Source organism: Ptychodera flava, chromosome 22, assembly GCF_041260155.1.
Source record: "Ptychodera flava strain L36383 chromosome 22, AS_Pfla_20210202, whole genome shotgun sequence".
Taxonomy (NCBI): domain Eukaryota; kingdom Metazoa; phylum Hemichordata; class Enteropneusta; family Ptychoderidae; genus Ptychodera; species Ptychodera flava.
This window is the reverse complement of record NC_091949.1, coordinates 12051951-12072750: the sequence shown is the minus strand read 5'-3', so window position 1 is coordinate 12072750 and position 20800 is coordinate 12051951. Positions and strand designations below refer to the sequence as shown.

General features: G+C 38.1%; 1 protein-coding gene across 2 annotated transcripts in view; it reads right to left on the bottom strand.

Moving 5' to 3' along the window:
* Nucleotides 1–10234: 10234 nt before the first annotated feature.
* The window catches only part of LOC139122690 (tripartite motif-containing protein 3-like), a 46302-nt gene continuing 35736 nt past the window's right edge, over nucleotides 10235–20800 (bottom strand). Inside the window, exons 4-6 of one of the 2 annotated variants that reach the window (XR_011549517.1) lie at nucleotides 12855–13897; nucleotides 11294–11643; nucleotides 10235–11188 (exon numbers count right to left, since the gene is read on the bottom strand). Coding sequence is in view for 1 of the 2 variants with exons in the window: in XM_070688306.1 (XP_070544407.1) it covers nucleotides 13083–13897 (815 nt within the window). In the remaining variant the exon portion in view is untranslated. Of the gene's footprint in view, nucleotides 13898–20800 lie in introns of both variants that reach the window. The other variant, XM_070688306.1, reaches the window with a different exon arrangement.

Genomic DNA, 20800 nt, shown 5'->3' with positions numbered 1-20800 from the left:
ACAGTCGGTCTTGTGAACTTTGGTTGAAGACCAACGAGCAAGCAAGATGTTCTAGCCGTCCAGAAACAAACGTAGCGAAACGAAACTATTGGGCTGGGCGACAACATCCTATCCTTGTACTGGGCGTAGTTCAAAACCATGGAGGTAAAAAAATACCTCCATGTCCAAAACCAAAGATGTTTATGCATCAGCACTTTAGCCTACTCGAAGTAGGTTTTTGTCTTAAACTCTTCTCGTGACCGTTTAAGTTTTGAACGCGTCAATTGAAAATCAAAGCAAAGAAAACGGAGTCAGTTTGATAAATTGAAGGGCTGTATTATGTACATTTGTGTAATTGTAAATTCCGAACACTTGAAGTGTGGAATTAGTGAAGTGATACTGGGTGTTGTTATCATATGGCACAGATATGCTAAAATTACCAGGGTTACACTCACTAGACAAGTATTATTATATTGTATCGCATTGTTGCACCAAAATAAATCCATTCCATTGCTAGACTTTGCATGCACGGACGTAATTCATACTGATCTGAATGTAATCAGCTGCACCGTGCTATGTGCCTCGATCGGAGGGATTAGACTCCGTAAATGTAAAACGTCGAAAGACAAAAAAATTACTATGTTGCGACATTCTCACCCCCTCCCCGTCTGGCGTACCATAGATCGAATTCCCCACTACCAGGACACGAAGTGCGATCAATATCCCCTGTTGCCCACGGTGGAAAACATTGATAGGTGCATGACATTCAAGTCTGAATCATATGATTCAAAGTTAGTCCACAGTCCCTCTATAGAGGGACTGTGGTTAGTCATTATCTGCATCTGTTACAGGTCTTGACGGAAAAATGTTCATCATCTCTTTCAAATTCCAGTCGGTCATACGGACCTACATGTTACTAAACACTTTCGGCCCGACGAGAAATCTGTCGGTCTCAGACTGTCGGACCGACGTTAATTTCGCACACTGATTGTATGAGAGTTCTGGCTATGTACCTACTGTGTCCCTATCAACTGAAATCAGCATCTGAGATGACACAGTAGTTCAGTTACCCACATCGTGTGCTTTTAAACTTTTATATGTTGAAAATCTTCTCAGTTGTACTAGCCATGTTTCTGTGTTTTGTCTCTATGGCATGCATTTAGGTCAGCTTCGTTAATTTTTCTATCGATTTATTTCTGTTAAGCATGCATTTCGAAATCTGCATTATACACTTACATGCCAGTATAGTAAATTGGATATCCATATCTGTGCTTTTAAATATTATCCTGTGCGTTTTTTCCAACATAATGGTATGGTGAAAATCTTAATCATGTGTTAGTACTATATATTTCTCTATCTACATGTATGTATGACTGGTGATTGGGTGTGTCGTTCCCATAACATGTAACAGTGTAATATTGAAACACTCATGAAATTACTATAAATTGACCCATTGAACACACGAGTATCCGTACAAGTAACTAAGTACAACTAGTATGGCATCATATGTACACTGTCCATCCTGACAGTACGTGGCCTTCAACAGACCACATATTTCTCTTCCTTCAGTGACACATATTCAAAACTCAAACCTTGGATGTGAAATGCATAATGTACATTTTGAAACTTACCTTAACTTTTTCGTGTTCGACTAACTCCTACGTATCAAAAAGACCAAGTTTAGGGAGAGCACAGGTGACTCCTGAATCTTCCACTGGAAAACTACAGAAATCTGGCTAGCATATAATGGACATGCTTGTATCAGCAGGACTGTATGATGTACCGTAACCATGCACCTTTGCACAACAAGCCTTTTCATGACAGCGTCCCTAGCAACAGAAGATGAACCCTCTACTGCTGACTACATATTTACCAGATGTGTTGACATATTAACATGCCATGGTGATGTGTAAATTCAGTAAACAATGAAAAGCTATTGATCATTTTAGTTAACCTCAAACATATTCTCTTTGTTAAAATTCTTATGAAATGTGCAATTTTTAATTTGGAATTTCAAAAATAGCTGATAGAATTGAATTCAAATGAAGTACATCAAATACTGTGGACAATGTGCCATTTTGTCTTGTCTTTCACTAGTCAATGAAACCCCAATGTGAAATATACACTCATCAACTCCTTAGTTTAATTCCACATCCCAGATGAATCAGATTAGTTGAAGACTACGCTGGAGGAAGTGAATTACTCACCACGATATGCACTGGGGTTGTATTCCGGAGCCGGTACAAAATTCAATTTACCATGGGTTGGAAAATACGAATCCAGTGATCAAATGTATACAATGGATATCATTAGATGCAAGCAAGATGAGTACGGGTGAGTTACAGTTTTACACAGGTTATGGATTTCTTTTCCCAGCTCTCTGTTAATGTAATTGGTCTGGTGTCAAATGGATGTTTAAGTGTACACTGACTTAAGTCTTTGTTTTGCTATCAAAATTTAATTTTCTGTAAATGAAAATATTACAACATATTAGCGGACGGTCGAGACATATAGCTATAATGTTTGCAACTTTCTGGTTCCTTATCTATACGTTTAAAGGTTTAAATAACAAAGAATACAAAGTTTGATATTATTTACATTCTAAAATTTCTACTACTACACAAGATGTGAGACTTTGCATGAACGGGAAATTTTGCAGTAAGGTAGATACTCATCTTGAGACTCTAGATTATGACATGAAATGAAACAGTATACGAGATCACTGTAAAAACATTGAAGATTTACGAAAAAATGGAGTCAGGTAATACAGGATACAAGGACTACTGAAAGCTCGCTGTGATAGTTGCAGGTAAAAGTTTGCTATAAAGTGTAAAATACTATGGTTTCAATCGGGTTCGAACTCACAACATACGGCACCCAATCACCTAGCGGAGAAGCCACAGACAAAACCGCTCGGCCAAATCCCCAATCTAAAAAGATTAAAAGAACTACCACACAAGATACAAAATTGCCATGGAGATTGATAAACTAGAGACAAATTACCCTAAATGGACAAAATCTATCAATAATTTCTGATCATTTTTCTATATCGTAAATATTTAATTGTGCTATGAAACATTAAACAGTTTCAAGTTAATTAAGGGTTCATTTGCATATTTAATGAACTTTGTGATTAGTGATTTACTCTAAAATTACAGCATTAAATTTAATGAAACGTGCTACAAATGTTGATCTGATAAATATCTAATTGTCCCATTAAGTATTGAGCAGTGTCAAGTTGATTAACAGCTCATTTGTATATTAAATAAAGTTTTGTTATTAGTAATTAAACTCTGAGAGTAATGTGCTAAGTTGATAAAACCTGCTACATATAGTGATATAACAGATATCTGATCGTTCTGTGAAGCGAACTACTATTAATGAACCTATCGTATAACACGTGAGCACATTCAGTTCACATCTGGTTTTATTGCTTGGTTCATTGAGGTATAGGCTCGTATCCCCACGGTTGCTTAAATAAAAGTAGCAGCTAGATCATCCCACTTGTTTATTTCGAGAACCAGCTCCTATACGAAACAACAGAAAAGATAGTTCGCATAAAGTTTACGAACATACATAAACTCAGGTATTTGGAAAACAGAATGATTGAACACAAACGACGTTTTCACTAAAATAATTTAAACAAAGCCAATCTTGAACTACCGAAGTTTAAAAAGCAGTCATAAATTTTTTTTTTGAAGGTAAAATTGTGAAATTCTGAAGTAGCCATGAAGGAAGCAGAAGTTTAGAATTACAGATGCAAGTTTCAGTGTACAAGAATAATACGAGGTATTGTACCACAGGGGATTCAATCTCCGATGATGACGATGATGATGATTAAATATTTAAAAATGAAGATAAATAAACATATATTTGGACTCAGTAAATTTGTTGTTATTGTTGTGTTATTGTTGTTGTCGTTGTTGATACTATTGCAGAAAAGAACAAAGTATGCGCTGCAAATTTCAACACAGCCTAACTATAGGCCTACATGTGCGTCGCAAATTCAACACAGCCTAACTATACATGTGCGTTGCAAATCAATACAGCCTAACTATACATGTGCGTTGCTGCCTAACTATACATGTGCGTTGCAAATTCAATACAGCCTAACATTACCCAAGGGGTGTCACTTCATTGCCACACACTTTTTTCGATCGCCAAAAAATGCACCTAGCATGCATCGAAATCGGTAAAATTCGACGTAGGGTCAAAGCACATTAGTCTTTCTCAATAATACTCCAACATTTTTACCTCTTACCGATGAAAAGTCGAGAAATCAGCAAGTTTTTCAGCGTATCTGGACGTCTCTTACATTTCAGATTCAAAAGGCAAGGCGGTGTATTGAGTCACGTGGGCGCTTTTCAAATCGAACCAATGAAATTTTGCAGTAAGGCAGATACTCGTCTTGAGACTCTAGATTATGACATAAAATGAAACAGTATACGGGATCACTGTAAGAACATTTAAGATTTACGAAAAAAATGGAGTCGGGCGACACGGGATACCAGGATTAGTGAAAGCTCGGTCTGATAGCTACAGGTAAACGTTTGCTATAAAGTGTAAAAGAACTACCACATAAGATACGAATTGCTATGGAGATGGATAAACTAGATACAAACTATCCTAAATGGACAAAACCTATCAATAATTGCTAATCATTTTTCTATATCGTAGTGAAAATCTTATTCCAACAAAAGATGTACAAAAACGTATGCGTGCTTCATCGATCTCAAAAAAAGCATTTGGCAGCGTTTGTTACACTGACTTCTACGTTAAACTCCTGAGAAATAATGTAACAGGTAAAATGTATGATATAGTCCGTGGGCTGGAAGGGCCCACCTTGCACCCCCATAAACCTACTACATAGGGTATTTTTGTTCGTTAGGGTCTGCTGGACTTTTATGGAAACGACACACCCGATCATGTAGATAGAGAAATGATATTACTACAACATGATTAAGATTTTCAACATATCTGGAACTGGTATCATTGCGTTGGAAAAAAACTTACAGGATAATGTTTTAAAGAACAGATATGGCTTTATCCAATTTACTATACTGTGGTGTGCATGCAGACTTTGACATGTACAGTTACAAGGAAATCAATTGCTAGTTTGCACAGTAACCCCTGATTTCCATTTCATTCTTGGTTATGAAAGAGAATGAGGAAAAAGGGGAACATTTTAAAACTCTCATTTTTAAGGTGCATAATGCCTTTTCATAAGATATTTTTTCTCCTCTTCGCTGGGATTTTTGTGCTTGATAAAAATGTAAATTTGTTTTGTCTTTCCACTGACCGAGTGATTTCAGTCTTTTTTTCACCAACCAAACAGCTGCTCATCGACACAAGTGATGTCCTACAAAATTCTATAGTACAAGGAAAGCAATAGTTCTATTCTGACAACAGCGTTTTGCAATGGGCTTTGGAAGATAAGTAAGTGGCATGGGAACCCCAGAAGAATTTCTATTGTCCACTAAAGAAAATGAGCATATGAGGACTAGGACCATACATGTTCTGATTTTGTTGTGGAAATGATGTCTAGCGAGTTCTGGCAACACAAGTTTTGTCATGCTTTTTTAAAGTTGTAAATGAAAATGTCACAGTCAGAGTAGATATAAAATATCCCATATGGAATTAATTTTATCAAATACAGAATCTGATTCAGTTGGACCATTAATGGTTGTCCACACCAGTGCGCCTTTTGGATTGAAATATTTAGAAACCGACAAAGATGAAGTCCAACCACTTGTGATGATGAATTTGCAGGAAGTTTTCCGAGATTTGCCAGAACCTGCCAGCATTAAGTGTCAAAGATGGAGATATTCACAGGTTAGATATTGCGATGTCTTCCCAAAAATACCGTCAAAGGGTGACAGAAATCTAACATTCTGTCAAGAAAGGGGGAATTATTGCAGAAGATTTGCTGAATATTCTCAGTGGAATCTTTTTGAAACTGAACTTTACAGGATTGTTAACATATTAATTTGTTGTAAGAACAATAGGCTCCATTCTGTAACAAATTCTTAGATATTTCATTCTTAACCCAGTAACTAATAATAGATCATCAATTATTTGCAACCAACTGACATGTGATACCCAAAAATGTTTTGTGCTCCAGGTATTCAAGAGTTTCAAAGGTCAACCAGGAACTGTGGTTGTCAAGGAGACTCCATCTTCCATGATCCTGGTGGGCGAAGATGCATTCACACACTCAAACTTTGATGGCTGTATAATATCAGTTACAACACTGACTGAGACATTTGTGGCCTTTCTCAAATCAACCAGTAAACTAAGATGCTACATTCAATTGTAGAAACTCTCACAGTGGTGATGTGTACATTTTACAGTTTAATGCAATTAATAAACCAAACACAGGATAAAAATATGTATGTTTCACACATTGAATTTAATATGCGCATTCAAATCACAGGGTATTGTCTTAACAAGTCCGGTGCCGGCATGGCAAAAGTCTTCAAGACAAGCTGATGACCTGAAATTGTTTGTAACATTGACGAGCACTGTATATTGATGACCTTTCGTCTTGTACAAAGGCCATGGATTTAAATATGTCAATACAAAGTTTATTTGTACAGGAAGTGGACGATTGAATTGATTGTTTGCGATTAAATTTAATTCAGGAATAAAGAAGATTTAAAGAAATATTCACAGACTGTGATTCCACATCAAATAATGCTCACTGCAGCACATTTGTAAGTAAGCACCTCGTAACTGTAACGTTTGACTTTCAACAGTCACTGTATGCAGGTGTCGAACTTACAAGTTTGTATTTGAAAATCCTATTGTGTGGACTGAAGAAACCGTTGTTGACACATAGAAACACCAAAATGTCAAAAGTTACAGTTACTGTGCAGATAGCTTTTACTCAATCTTCTAAATGGTCGTCAAAACATCTTGAGTTGGTAAACGTTTCTATTAGTTAGGTTAAGTTACACTTAATTACATTCGATCAATATATGCACCGGTAGCATCTTTGTCACCTAATTACCAGACGTCGTTTATGTGTAGCAAATCAGTCATAAAATAGTGATAATTACGCGTTGTATTTTTGAGATTTTCTTGATGATTTCCGTGAATTTGGACAAGCAAACCCAAAAGTATCTTCGCAAACTAGCAAATATCTTTGATATTAGAATAGTAGAGTTTGCACCAGTACAAGAACCACTTGCTATGATTTCCTGACGAAATATTGCAGTCTCATTCCACTTTTCATCTGACGACTCCACAAAGATTTCTTTAAACCACATAAATAGCTGTATCATAGAAAATTGGTCGATTTAGTTTGAGGATACAACAACATAGAATACTCCTTATGTAGAGAAATTAATGTATCTTAACACTTACATGACGCATGTTTCTGAAAAAAATGCTGCAAAATTATTGGGAACGTATCACTAAGTGAAAAATTCACTCATAAACACAGATACCCGAACGCCACTTCGTTCCGTCAGACTTACTCGTTATTACATGAAACTAAACTAGAATTGACCATCCATCCCCGCTGTCTTAGCCAAATGTTCCCACATATTCGTATAGTTTACAGAGGCTGCTGGGAACAAATGCAAGGCCACGAGGACCCGTGAAAACATCAGAACCATCAGACCTATTTTATGTAGACCATCAGATACTTTCATGTAAATTCGAGATTTGTTATACTGCTTACTCAATGGGCAAATAGAGTCGGAAAGCCGATGGCTCGTGTCGGATTCATAGGGGTCCACCGCACACATGACTGAAATAGCTGCACTGACGGACGGACAGACACCACACCACAAGTTTCCCAGACTGTCTGTGGGGACAGAAAAGTAGGGAGGACCCCACAAAGTCGATAGGTCGCGTTGGATTCGTGGGGACTACCCTATTTTTTCGTCCCCACAGACAAAGTCGCGGGAACTTGTGGTGTGGTTTCTATCCATCCGTTCGCGCAGATGTATCAGACATGCCTCAGCCAATTGCTTTCAAACTTGGTACAAGGATAATACGATATAGCATACATGTGCACGTCCATTCTTTTTGGTTTGGCATGCACAATTAGTGCTAATTTGCATCAGTGAATTTTGAAAAAAGCTGTGCTTTTAGAGATATTGCGCAAAATTTGATGGAAGTTTATACAGATATTGGTCATACAGAGCTTAATATCACACAATGACATACAGTACTTTATTAATTAGTTGCTAATATACATATTGAATGAATTTTTATAATTCCGGAAAATGTCACGAAATACCAACTCAAATTTGATGAACTTGCTACACTTGTTCATATACCAGAGCTGTAACTGATCAAAGATATTTAGAACAATCATGTCAATTTATTGCTGATTTGCATAATTAATGTATTTTTTTTGTAATGAGGCTGATATGTCGAGAAACACTTCATCAAGTTTCATGAAAATTGATATATGTTGACCTCACCTTGCTTTCACAGTGAATAAAGACGTTTAGAATGTCATGTTAATTAATTTTTGATCTGCATATTTGCATATTTGCATATATTCAAATTTTATGAAACGGTGTACACTGAGGTGATAATCTGTCAGTGTTATAATAGGATACAAAAACGTTTAGCAACATGCTGTCAATTAATTACTAATTGACTTATTTGATGACCTTTTGTAATTGAGATGGCAGCCGAGATTGGCTTTAGATTTTCACCACCATGGTATGGACCAACCTCATTGTTTTCTGTAGTAAAGGCAGGCCTTTCAGGTGCCGCAACTAAGCTGTTCGTGCAAAAAGGTGTTCGTGCGACGTTTTTCAGCGGGCGGGCAAGTTCAAAACTAATCAGCGGGCGGGGAGAAAAATCTATATTACTGTGGGCGGGGAAAAGAAATTTCACTATTTTCAGTGGGCCGGGGAGAAAATTTTTGACAGTGGGCACCGGAAGATACGTAGAGGGAGGGGAAAGCGGCGTGGTTGATAGAACTTGAGGGGAGATTTAGCACCTAACTTAGAGGGGAGCAATGTTCCAAGCTATACTGCCAGCTGCTCCCACGGTTTGCGTTGATCTGGGGTTGCCTAGTGGGCATCTAGTTGGCAATGGGAAATTTCAGTAGTGGGGAGAGGGCAGAGGGGAGCTTAAAATGTTGTGGGGAGTGGGGAGCGGGCAGACATATAGATACTGGAGGGCAGCGGGCATCAAAATTCAGTGGGAGGGCATATTTTCGTGTATGCCAGTGGGAGGGCAGTTACGAACAGCTCTACTTTCCCCTCCAAATTTGGGTCAAGGTCAAAAATACGAAAATCGGTATATCAGCCTTCAAAACATGTTTTGTGATGATTTTGCGAAATTCATGAAATTTACCAGTTGGCGGCACCTGGCCTTTAAACAAAGAAAGACTGTATATCCTGAATGACTGCACTATATTTGATGACACTTGCTGCAGATGTTTATTATACAAAGATTTAACAGTCAAGAAAGGCACTTAGCAGTATCAATAGCTAATTATGGTAAGTCTCTTCTGTACAGAACATGGGACTTTTTGGCTCATATCTGACCTGATTTTTTACGTCAAGAGCCATTTCTCAGACATGCCTGGACCAAAATCCAACAAGATCCAAGTTGTTGTATTCCAGTAACATCAGAAGTTAATTCCGTGTATGTTTCGTGTGAATACAAATGTGTATGTTTTGTGTGAATACAAAGCAAACTGAAAATCAAATAACAAGGTTTTATTTGCAACTATACAGTTTATAAAATTTTACTCAGAAAAAAAATCTTGTAAAGTTGTGATAAAAGGCAAAGTCACCAATGCCGCACACCAAAAGTCCCTAATAATCAGGTAACAGTTAGAATATCCAAAATGATATTTGTTATGATAAAAACTTTCATACGCCTGTACTGACTTGAATCTCCAAATCTATAGGCAAGAGTACGATGACAATTTTGACATCACGGAATTGTGTTAACATAAATTATAAAACACATCGATAGAAAAATTCAACAAGAGGGACAAGAAGGACATGAAAGTAAAGATAATAGAACTAACATTTAGCAAGCACTTCCATGTCAAGACTAATATTGAGAGTTATTAGAGCTTTGATGTCCGACCTTCAATAGAAATGAAATGAAATGACAAACGTATAAATACATGCACAATGAAAAACCAGAAAACTGTTAAAACTAACCATCACTCGATGATCTAGTCCTAATATTTCCCAATGTCTTCACTAAATCTAGTCATAATAATACAGTTTTCTTTTACACTTAATACATTCCCAATGTACCATATTCCTAAACTGTGAAGTTCGCTTCATGACAATATAGTATAAGCATGTTATTGTTGATATGGCATTTCGCCAGATAACTTTAAATAAAAATGAAGGCACTAATAGAAACTGAACAAATGAGGGCGTTATTCATAAACCCCCAATCGATAACTGGGTCGACAAGCAGTGAAGTACCTGAAATTCTGAAACTGTACTCTATGCTCTTGCATGTCATGAGTGTTAGAATCTCCCTAATCGACTGTTTATTGTACAGAAAATAATAAAACCTTTATCAAAGAAAATGCCTTTTGCTTGCGACAAAAAGTCGACTTACAACTTCAAAAGAACGATTCGACCAGACTGTAAGCTTAGCCTCTGAAGGCTACGTCAGATTTCAAAGCAATCTTGCCAGACTTTACGATTGTTACTGAAATATTGTATGCTAAAAGGTCACATTTCTCGAGTCATATGTAGACGGATCGTTTTTTCCTTACTTTAATATGTCGAAAAACGTTATAAACGTTATTCATACTGGTTTCACAAACTTGAACTAAGTATTAGGCCTCACAAAGAAAAGTGAACAAGGGTATGTTTCATTTGTTGTGACTGAAATTGAATCAAACATCTTCAACAATGTTTAAAGAAGTCTCAATGAAAGTAATGTACACGGTAATTCGCTAAAACACTGAAAGTTACTTCAGCTCCAAAGTTATACGGCATCTCTCAGTTGTCGTATGCGAACGCAGTTACAACCAGCGCCCTCTACCCATGAACTTGTGTCCTGCCACATGCTGTGTAAACAATGATAAAGTCCGCTCGGTTCGGCGGTGCTGGCTCTCTCATTTATGTCTTTCTCAATGACGGAATCAATAACTATTGAGTAGAAATATTGCCATTCCAGATCGAATGAGACATCACCGGATGTACAGGTATTTTTTCCAAAATCTATTTTGCACGCACAATTGTTGATTCGCCCCAGCCTAGTGGAGTTGGATCAGGCACACGCCCTCCTTAGCTGGGCAGTCTGCAAATAGATCGATTTTCGAAAATCGATCTATTTAGCAGACTAGCCAGCTTAGGAGCGCCTGTGGGTTAAGGTGGTAGCGGAATATTGTACTCAGTATATCAGACACCCCAATCACGTCAAAATATTATACATATTTGTATCTTTAAATTGTCAAAATAGCTCATCCTGTCATATTTGTGCCCAATAAGTGAAACGACTGTCTCACATATGCATCTTTCATTCAATATTTTGTCAAAAAATGTGACCTTTCAACTTTGCTTCATTGGTTTACAGAACGGCATCACGCTGGGCCTTGGCCTTGCATGTCAAATACGGAAACTTAACTTGATTGTGAGGCACCCATTTTTCAAAGTTCCTGAATCTTCTAAGTGGAAATTATCAGAAAATAACATCATTTGGGCTTGTAACCTCCACAAATGTAATAATCTCGAGCTCCACAAATGTAATATCAACCACAATTGTAATAAAATGCACCCACAAATGTAATATCGCCCATAAATGTAACAAAATCAACCATAAATGTAATAAAAACACCAACCACAAATGTAATAAATGGTAACCATAAATGTAATAAAAAAAACACCCATAAATGTAATACTTATCAACCATAAATGTAATAAATCTATTTTGTCGTTGCAATTGAGGAATTAGCCCTTAAATATTGATCTATGTAATAAGGAAAGCAACTCCACACATTATTCATTTCTTAATTGTTTTCGTTTAGTGTGTTTTGCATATTTGAAAGTGTATTTTACGTTTCCCTATTTTGTGTACAGAACTGATTGGCCATGGCTAGACACAGCTGTAATCTGAACGTCAATGCAGTCTCTACTCCGGAGTGGGGAAGACTGTATAAAACTACAATCCTTTAACACCGTTTTTTCGAAAATTGCCGTACTTTCTTAATCGATCGCCTCAAATTCGTCTTCAGTGGATAAATTGTGTGGAATAATCGATAGATTGCCTGTATTCCTATGTTGTCCCACTTGAAGTTTGTTCCTTCACTAGGGATGCCAGGATGTCTAATTTTGTTCTACTGTGTTCAAGGTAGTGTTCGTATTGTTTTTTACTAGATTGAAATATATGTTCTCGTCAACATGTTTTGTGTCGTAAGTTTCTGTTATAAGGTTTTATATTTCTCTGTTATTTGTTCTGAGTCATCTGTCATAAACTTTGTGTGGTATCACTGGTTGACGAGTTATTTTGACGCTTCCTTATTATGTAATATCAGTGTCTAGAACTGCTGTTCCACTTCCATTATCTAACGGTTTAATCAGTACCTCGCCGTTTTCTGATAACGTTCTCAAAGTATTCTATTCTGTGTTTTGGAAAGGCAACCTAGCTTCAGGAAAGTATGCAATAACATTACACTAGTCTTATTAAGTTATTATTTACTCAGGGCATTGATAAACAAATGATCACATATGCAAATTCAAGTTTATTACATTTATGGTTGAGTTTTATTACATTTATGGTTAATTTGTTTATTACATTTGTGGTTGCGGGTTGTTACATTAATGGTTGACTATTTATTACATTTGTGGTTGATTTTATTACAATTGTGGTTGATATTACATTTGTGGAGATTATTACATTTGTGGAGGTTACAGGGCTTATACTTTACACTAAACATGAGGCGACATCAAGATAGAATAATATTTTACAAAAACTATCTTTTTAAATGAGAGAAATAGATGGTTTTTGGAATGTAAACATGATGCAAACAGTGCAATTCGTTCGTCGTCACGCTTGAGTGATAATCGAAAAATTACTTCACGCCAAATGCTTTGACAGAAATCCAATATTTTGATGAAATGCAGACATACACATCATCTTGGTGCTTCTGTCTACTTAGAAAATACTGTGATATGTTTATCCTGAAACCCTTTAACACAGATTCTGTTTCGGCTGACTGCAATGTACCAGGGTCTGATCACTTCATGTTGGAATAGATGATATCTCCACGTTCCATCCCCACTCCACATCGAAATCCTATCATTGTTGAAATCGCAAACGTAAACATTATCAGCGCCATCAACGGCAATGCTGAGTGGGAAGGACAGCTGACTACCGCCGACACCGTGCTCACCGTATTGGTACATGTAATTGAAATCAGCATCAAAACACTTGATGCAGTGATGGTCATAGTCAGACACCATGATGGCATCCCTACTGTTGACAGCGACAAAGCCAGGCCACTTGAATGGTGTACGGCGATGACCTAGTTGACCACTAACCTCTTGAACAAAGTGACCAGTCTTGGTGTACTTGAGTAACCTATGACCTTTGACATCAGTGACCAAAACAAATTCTCCCAAGAGAGCTATGCACCAGGGATCAGTGCCTCTTGGTAAAGTAATTATTCTTAGAACTTTATTACTTTGATCACAAACAATAATTTGCAAATTATTGTCATCAAGTATGTAGTAGTGGTTGTCCTGAGAGACTGCTACGGACTCTGGCTTGAATGGATTCACAAACTGACCGCGGAAACTTCCTAGCACCTTTTCACATGTGAAGTCTTGGTTCAGTATCTGAACAATGTTGTTTCCCTTGTCACACACCAGAAGTTTGTCATTGTGAAAGGTTAAACCACATGGATTGTTGAACTTCTGTCCTGGACCTGGGCCTTGACCCTCCAGTGTGAATTTTGACCAGCCATCTGTAGGTCAAATGTTAAAACAACATCATCAAAAGAGGGAATGTCGATGCAGTTGCCGTGTAACAAACTGTTCTCACAAAGACAGCTTAAAAGTGAGAATAGATATCAACACAAATCAAAGTGCGTCAAAATGGTTATTCAACAAGGTAAATGCTCATTTTTACTAATTTTTGTAATCCATATTTTAATATCCTTTTACCATGGCAACAATGTAAATTTGTGTTTCGTAAAAGTTGTGTTTTAAACATGCTGGACAGAGAATAGAAATGCCATCTTTGCATAATAAATGTACCATGGATAAATATTTCTTTGATTTTTGTGTGGAAGGCTAAACGTGTTGCATGGAATTTTCTTTGATTTTTGTGTGGAAGGCTAAACGTGTTGCATGGGTTATCTCTTGTCTGGAATTGGGACCTTGACCTGTCAGACTTAATTTTCTCCAGCTGACCACAGGGTCATAGAGGTCAAAGGCCAAAACTGCCAAATCAGTATTGTGAAGCTGTGTATGCTAATGCTAATTGTTTGAAATTGTACACAGAAATGTTGATACAAATGAAAGTGCAATATCAAAATACAGCAAAGTAAATACTCAACTTCACTGCATTTTGCTATTCCCTATTTTACAATCTTTTTACCATGGCAGCAATACATATCTGTGTTACTAGAAATAATCTCTCTCAGTGTGTAAGAAATACCCTCCTACAAAGATTTTATTGCAAGAGACATATTATGGAATACAATACATGTCATTTCTTTGAAATTTTTATGGAAAGCTAAACCTATTTGGTCATTAAACTATTGTTCTGGATCTTTCTTTTGTCCAGTTGACGCAAGGTCAAAGGTCAAAAACAAATAAATGTAGTGAAATTGAAATACTGATGTAGCTTTGAATTGAGAATGGATATTAATATAAATCAAACTGCAGCACAATGGCATTTCATTGGATCAATTGTAATCGTCCCTAGTTTTTTTTATTTTAATATTTTAATGCCTATTTACCATGGCAGCAATGTTCATGTGTAATTCATAAAATTAGCTTTGTCAAAAAAAGAAATGCCATTGTTCCAGGGCTCGACATAAGCGCTAGCCCACTAGCCCGAGGCTAGTAAATTGTCAAGAGGACTAGTAAAACGTCTTCGGAGGTAGTCCTGCGGACTAGTGCAATTTTCAAGTTCCGTAGTTGTCCAGGAAAGTTTATCGCTACAAAACTAATGGGACGCCGGGCCACTCATTCGATAAGAATGAACCAAGCCTCGATCATTTTATATAAAAATAAACTAACTTTTACCCAAACAAATTGGACAGTGAAACAGTGAAGCAAACTTTATTGATCACCAACTTAAAATGAAACAGTTTACCTGCTACGGAGAATCAAATTGTACTGTACACGCCATAGTAACATGGCCCCGGGAAACATGGCTCAACGCTGAGCATCAAACGGAATTGTCTGCACGTCGTGTATTTTGGTTTGCTTGAAGCTCATCACTTCGCCTAAAAACATGAGCAACCCCACAATTTCGTTCAAACACTGTATCCTTGCCTTTCAAAGAAGATTTTTCTCAAGATTTCTTCAGGGGCATTCCCAAACAACACCTCCGATAGTTCGTAGCCAGCTTGACCCTGCTTTAGAATGCCTCCACATGCCGACCTCCATATATAGTCAAGACCCCCTAGCTTGATTGAAGCTGATCTTAAAAAGAGCCATCCAGCTTGCCAAAACAGTGCTATGGCAAGTTGCTACTGCTTGTACAGGTGAGGGAATTCCTCACCGATAATAACTTGGTGCTAGCAACTTATTGTTTTGCCATTTTAGTGGAAAAGTGTAAATTATTGGGGAATAATTGTGAAGTGAACCTTAAACAGTAGTGAAAAAACAACGTATGAAATGGGTGTATCAGACTGTTGTATCCAATCACTTCTGGGAGTCATTGGTTATTTTTGTGCTAATCACATTTTGTTACCAATAACTGGCAAAAACTCATAAAAGACACAAGCACATGAAATGGTAAAATGCAACATTTTTACTATTAAAAACAAAATTTTTCACAAACCATTATTACAAATGAGAGGTCCTCCCACAAGCTGGTCAATTTTAAATGTGATATATGTCAAAAATATGAAGGCACTCCACAGGAACATTTGTGAATGGCTGTATGAATTCGGATAGTTTTCAATCGGATTCGAACCCACAACATACAGCAGCAGTCGCCTAGCTGAGAGGCCACAGACAGAACCACTCGGCTAAATCTCCACTCCCAAAGAGATTTGAGTTCTGGAGACACAAATCTGTCCCCATTATGAACAAACACGTTCTTTGCAAATTAATGGCGCACTACCTAAGCTATGAAGAATTTTCCAACAAATTCATTCCTACGTCTGATTTTATTCTTGATGGTAATAGGCTATTTTCATGACATCTCCTCCTACACAGGACATTTCATTCAGGTTATTTTTGTGGTTTATATATGATTCAAAGTTAAACATTTTGCAGTAAGCAATGTGCTAGTCTTGCATGAAAGTTAGTTATTGGGTTTAAAAACCTTTACGACAAAAAATATGAGAATGGTCATATACACCTCTTTACAACATGAGAGCAACATTTGGCTTTGCTTTAGCAGGACTAGTAGATTTCATTTAGGACTACTAAAAATGAACTGCTACTAGTCCTTCGGGCTAGTGGATGATTTGACCTTGCGTCGAGCCCTGGAACTGTTCTAACTTAAAAGTCATTAGCTTATGAACAGATACAATTCTATAGAGTTTTCTTACAATCACTTGATTAAGGAAGCCCATGTTGCCATGGCAACACTTGTAGATTTCAGTTTAAAATGAAAAATTTACTCATATCTCTCTTTTTAGTGGTGCGTAAGTCCAAATTTGCTCCAGCTAACCACAGGGTCAAAAAGAGGTGAATGTCAACACTGGCAAATCAGTAGTGTGAAGCTGTGTTTGTTGATGGTTTGAAATTGTAAACAGAGATGTTGATACAAATCAAAGTTCGATATGAAAATTCAACAGAGTAAATCCTAATTTTAATGAATTTTGCTATTCCCTATTTTACAGTCTTTTCACCATGGCAACAATACACATCTGTGGTACTTGAAGTAAACTCTCCCAGAGTGTAAGAAATATCATCCCTTGTACATTCATACAAAGATTTGTATTAGTAGACGCATATTATGGATACATTACATATCATATCTCTGAAAGTTTTATGGAAAGCTAAACCTATTTGGTCATTAAACTATTGTCCTGGATTTTAACTTTGCTTTTGTCAAGTTGACCGCAAGGTCAAAGGTCAAAAGCAAATGAACAGTGAAATTGAAATACATATCATAACAATAAGCTGTGTTTGCTAATGTAGCTTTAAAATTGAGAATAGATATTGATATACTGAAACTGCAGAACAATGGCAATTTAATATGGTCAATTCAATAGTCATCCCTAATTTTTGTGATTTTGATATTTTAATGTCTATTTACCATGGCAGCAATATTCATGTATAATCCATAAAACTAACTCTGTCAAAGAAAGAAATGCCATTGTTGTAACTCAGAACTCGTTAGTTTTGGAACAGATAACTCCATGAGTTTTGCTTACCATCACTTTATCAAGGAAGCCCATGTTGCCATAGCAACACTTGTAGATTTAGGTTGAAAATACAATATTTACTTATATCTCTCTTGTTAGTGGTGTTCAAGTCCAAATTCTTTCACTAACTTTTATGAATGACAGCAAACTTTATCACTGTAATTAATCAATTAACTTATTCATTCATGTGACAGGATATGAATAATTTCCTCAAAATAATCAGCAATAATATCTTTCCTGGTATGCTGTCTAGTTTTACAATGTAAATTTATTAGCTTCCATTGTGACAAATATAGATAATCTTCCTTCAATCAACGTCATAACACCGGTGGAGCAGAGATTTTTACATCTTCATTTGTGTACGTTTGTAATATATTACTATCTTCTTGCTATGGCAACAACATCTCTGCAAGGGGCAAGTAATGCTTACTTTTATGGTTTTTTGTCATAATTTTTATTTAACCTGTCGATTGCAAGTTCTTTCTCTACTTCCAAAAGAATGTTGAAACACCCATTATTTAGTTTATCAACATAGCGTCTTTATTTGTAAAATGTACGTTTATTGTTTACATTTGCATTCTAATCTGGACCAGAATTCACTTTTACAACAATAACAACCATGTAAAGCATGAGTTGACAAGCTGAAGGCTGTATATATCAACAACTTTGGGGAGTAGAACAAGAAATTACCGTTGACATAAAAAAATATTTTTCAAAAATCATCAAATGTTAGCATTACTGGCCCTTTAAACCAGTTACTCTCGGTAGGGCCCTACCGAGAAAAGTGGGCGGGGCTTGACAGAAAGTGAGCGCAATTTGGTGCAACATTGTTTCAAAAATGACCTGAAGCTAAGGGCATATTGTATCAGTACCATGTGTATTAATTGTATAAATAAACAGAATGAACCTACATGAACGATTCATCACACGCTATTTTAGACTTGTGCTGTTTTTGCTCTCTATTTATTATAAAGAACCTGCAGCCAATTGCTCCAAAGTTTAGATTTGAATTCGGAGTTTTTGCAAACACGTACCGGAACGGATGACCGTTGCCTTGGATTAGTGACATCGACTATCGATCGAAACGACGTTGCACGGCGATCGACGCTTTCATTCCAATCAAGTACAGCAAGATTCGTTCTCATTTGATACGATTCTCTGCCAAACACTATTCGTTTACCATGGTATTGAAGTAAAGCATTATTGGAAGACTACATAGTGTGTGTCATGACAACAGCAGTAACTCTCCGCATCTGTATAAACGGGAAGTCCATGAAGGAATGATAGAAGAATTTTCTCAGCAGTAGGGTCAGTGATGTTGACCTTAGTTGGGTCCTGTTTGGGTCTGTTCTACAGCGAGAGTCAGAATGACAGTGATCGTGTTTTCCTTTGTAATGGGGGATTATGTTTGTGATTCTCTTTCTTAGAGTTTCTGCATTGCCGTTACATGATTTCATTGCCCAGTATATGTGAGTTTTTATCGACGCTGCTTTGTCTGCCAGCTCCGCGTGCCAGGTTTCACCCTCACTATATTTAAGTCCTGACGCTATTTTTTTCGCTTCTCATGCGATTCCTTTGGTTACATGCTAAGTGTCTTTACTATTTCTTGTGTTTGGATGTTCTTGCTTCGCGTGTTTTGAGACACTCGCATTGTTATCATGTACGTGAGTTTTCACGGAACACTCTTTCTCTTTAAGATAATTGTATATTCGTATCACGCCTCATAACGCATGCCTTTGGCTACACAGTTCCTCATCCTTGTTTACAGTTTAAACACTATTAACGCAAAGGAACAACACGGAGACAAGTGTTTGGCCGAAATCCGGGGTTATGCATGTACTGCCATGGCGGGGGCAACGAGGCGTCATAGCGGCCTGGATGGCGGTACCGGGTTATTGGTACCGTGCATCGGGCAACGTGCTACCAGTCGCCCGCAGCAGACCCATGACAGTACCCCCCTGGAACTTTATTATGTAAAGTTAGCGATATAGAGACATACAGTATCTTTTATTGTGAGCTGCTAGCCTGCAGCGAGGCTTTTTTTTTTCTAGTGGAGGGTGGGTGGGAATTTCGTGGTGTGAACTTGAGCGTGGCAGAAGTTGAAATGGACGATCTGTGGCTTTGATCATACTGATATGCGCATGGATAATGACGTGGCAAGGGTGACGCAAGTTGTTTAGATAACGGTAAATTTGAAGGCGGTTGGTAGATAAGGTTACGTCTCCAGTGCATCCAGCAAGCAGTCCCTAGAAGTGGTGGTGCATGGTGACCCATACTTAGCAAGGTCTAAACCCTTCTCCCCGTGTCCCTCCAGACGGTAACAATGATTATAGCCAAGCCATAATCACCCATTAACGCAAAGGAACAACACAGAGACAAGTGTTTGGCCGAAATCCGGGGTTATGCATGTACTGCCATGGCGGGGGCAACGAGGCGTCATAGCAGCCTGGATGGCGGTAACGGGTTATTGGTACCGTGCATCGGGCAACGTGCTACCAGTCGCCCGCAGCAGACCCATGACAGTACCCCCCAAATTATAGCCAAACCACGGGCATGCATGACTGCGGTGCGGCAGTAAAGCAGCCCCCCCCCCCCCCCCCCCGTGGTGACCATGCATCAATTGGAGATTTCTCATTGTATATGTTCATTGTTCCTAACGTTTCATGTCTCTACAGTTCATGTAGCGCCATTACATCATTTGTATTGTCCACCGAGAGCAGAGTCCTACGTCAAATTGTTGGCAAGTTGCGAGTACCTTCGGTACTACGTCCAGGGTCTCCTATGGTGTCGTGATGTAGATCTGGTACGCGTCAATTCTCCATCTGTCCAGTGTCTTTATGAGCCAGCCAGGTAAGCCGGCTTCGGCGGTGGTTGTGGCGGCACCACCGCGGAAGCGGGCATGCCCCCAAATTGAACAGGCGACTAATATTGGGTACATCTCTTTCCATTCTCTTGCCATCCCATGGCAGAGGTGGCACGGCGAATGGGCCAATTGTGTGGGCCAGGTGCAGTTCGTTTGTTATTGCGGTGGAGACGGTATCCGGGTTGATCGTTGCTGACTGGCGTCGCGGGTGTAGCGCGGTGTTTGGTTTTCACTGGAGCTGATGTCGGCACCACCCATGGGTGAGGTCGTGGATGAGGCTGGCTGTGAATTGTTTATGCTGGTGGTCGTGCAGGGCAGCTGGAAGCAGTGAGGTTGATTGGTTTCGTCGCTGTAGCATTGCGATTGTCGCTGTGTGGATGGTCGCTCCCTCGAAAGGGCTGGGGGTCTCTTGTCTGGTGCCTTGGTGGTGTTGCAAAGCATTATGGTCA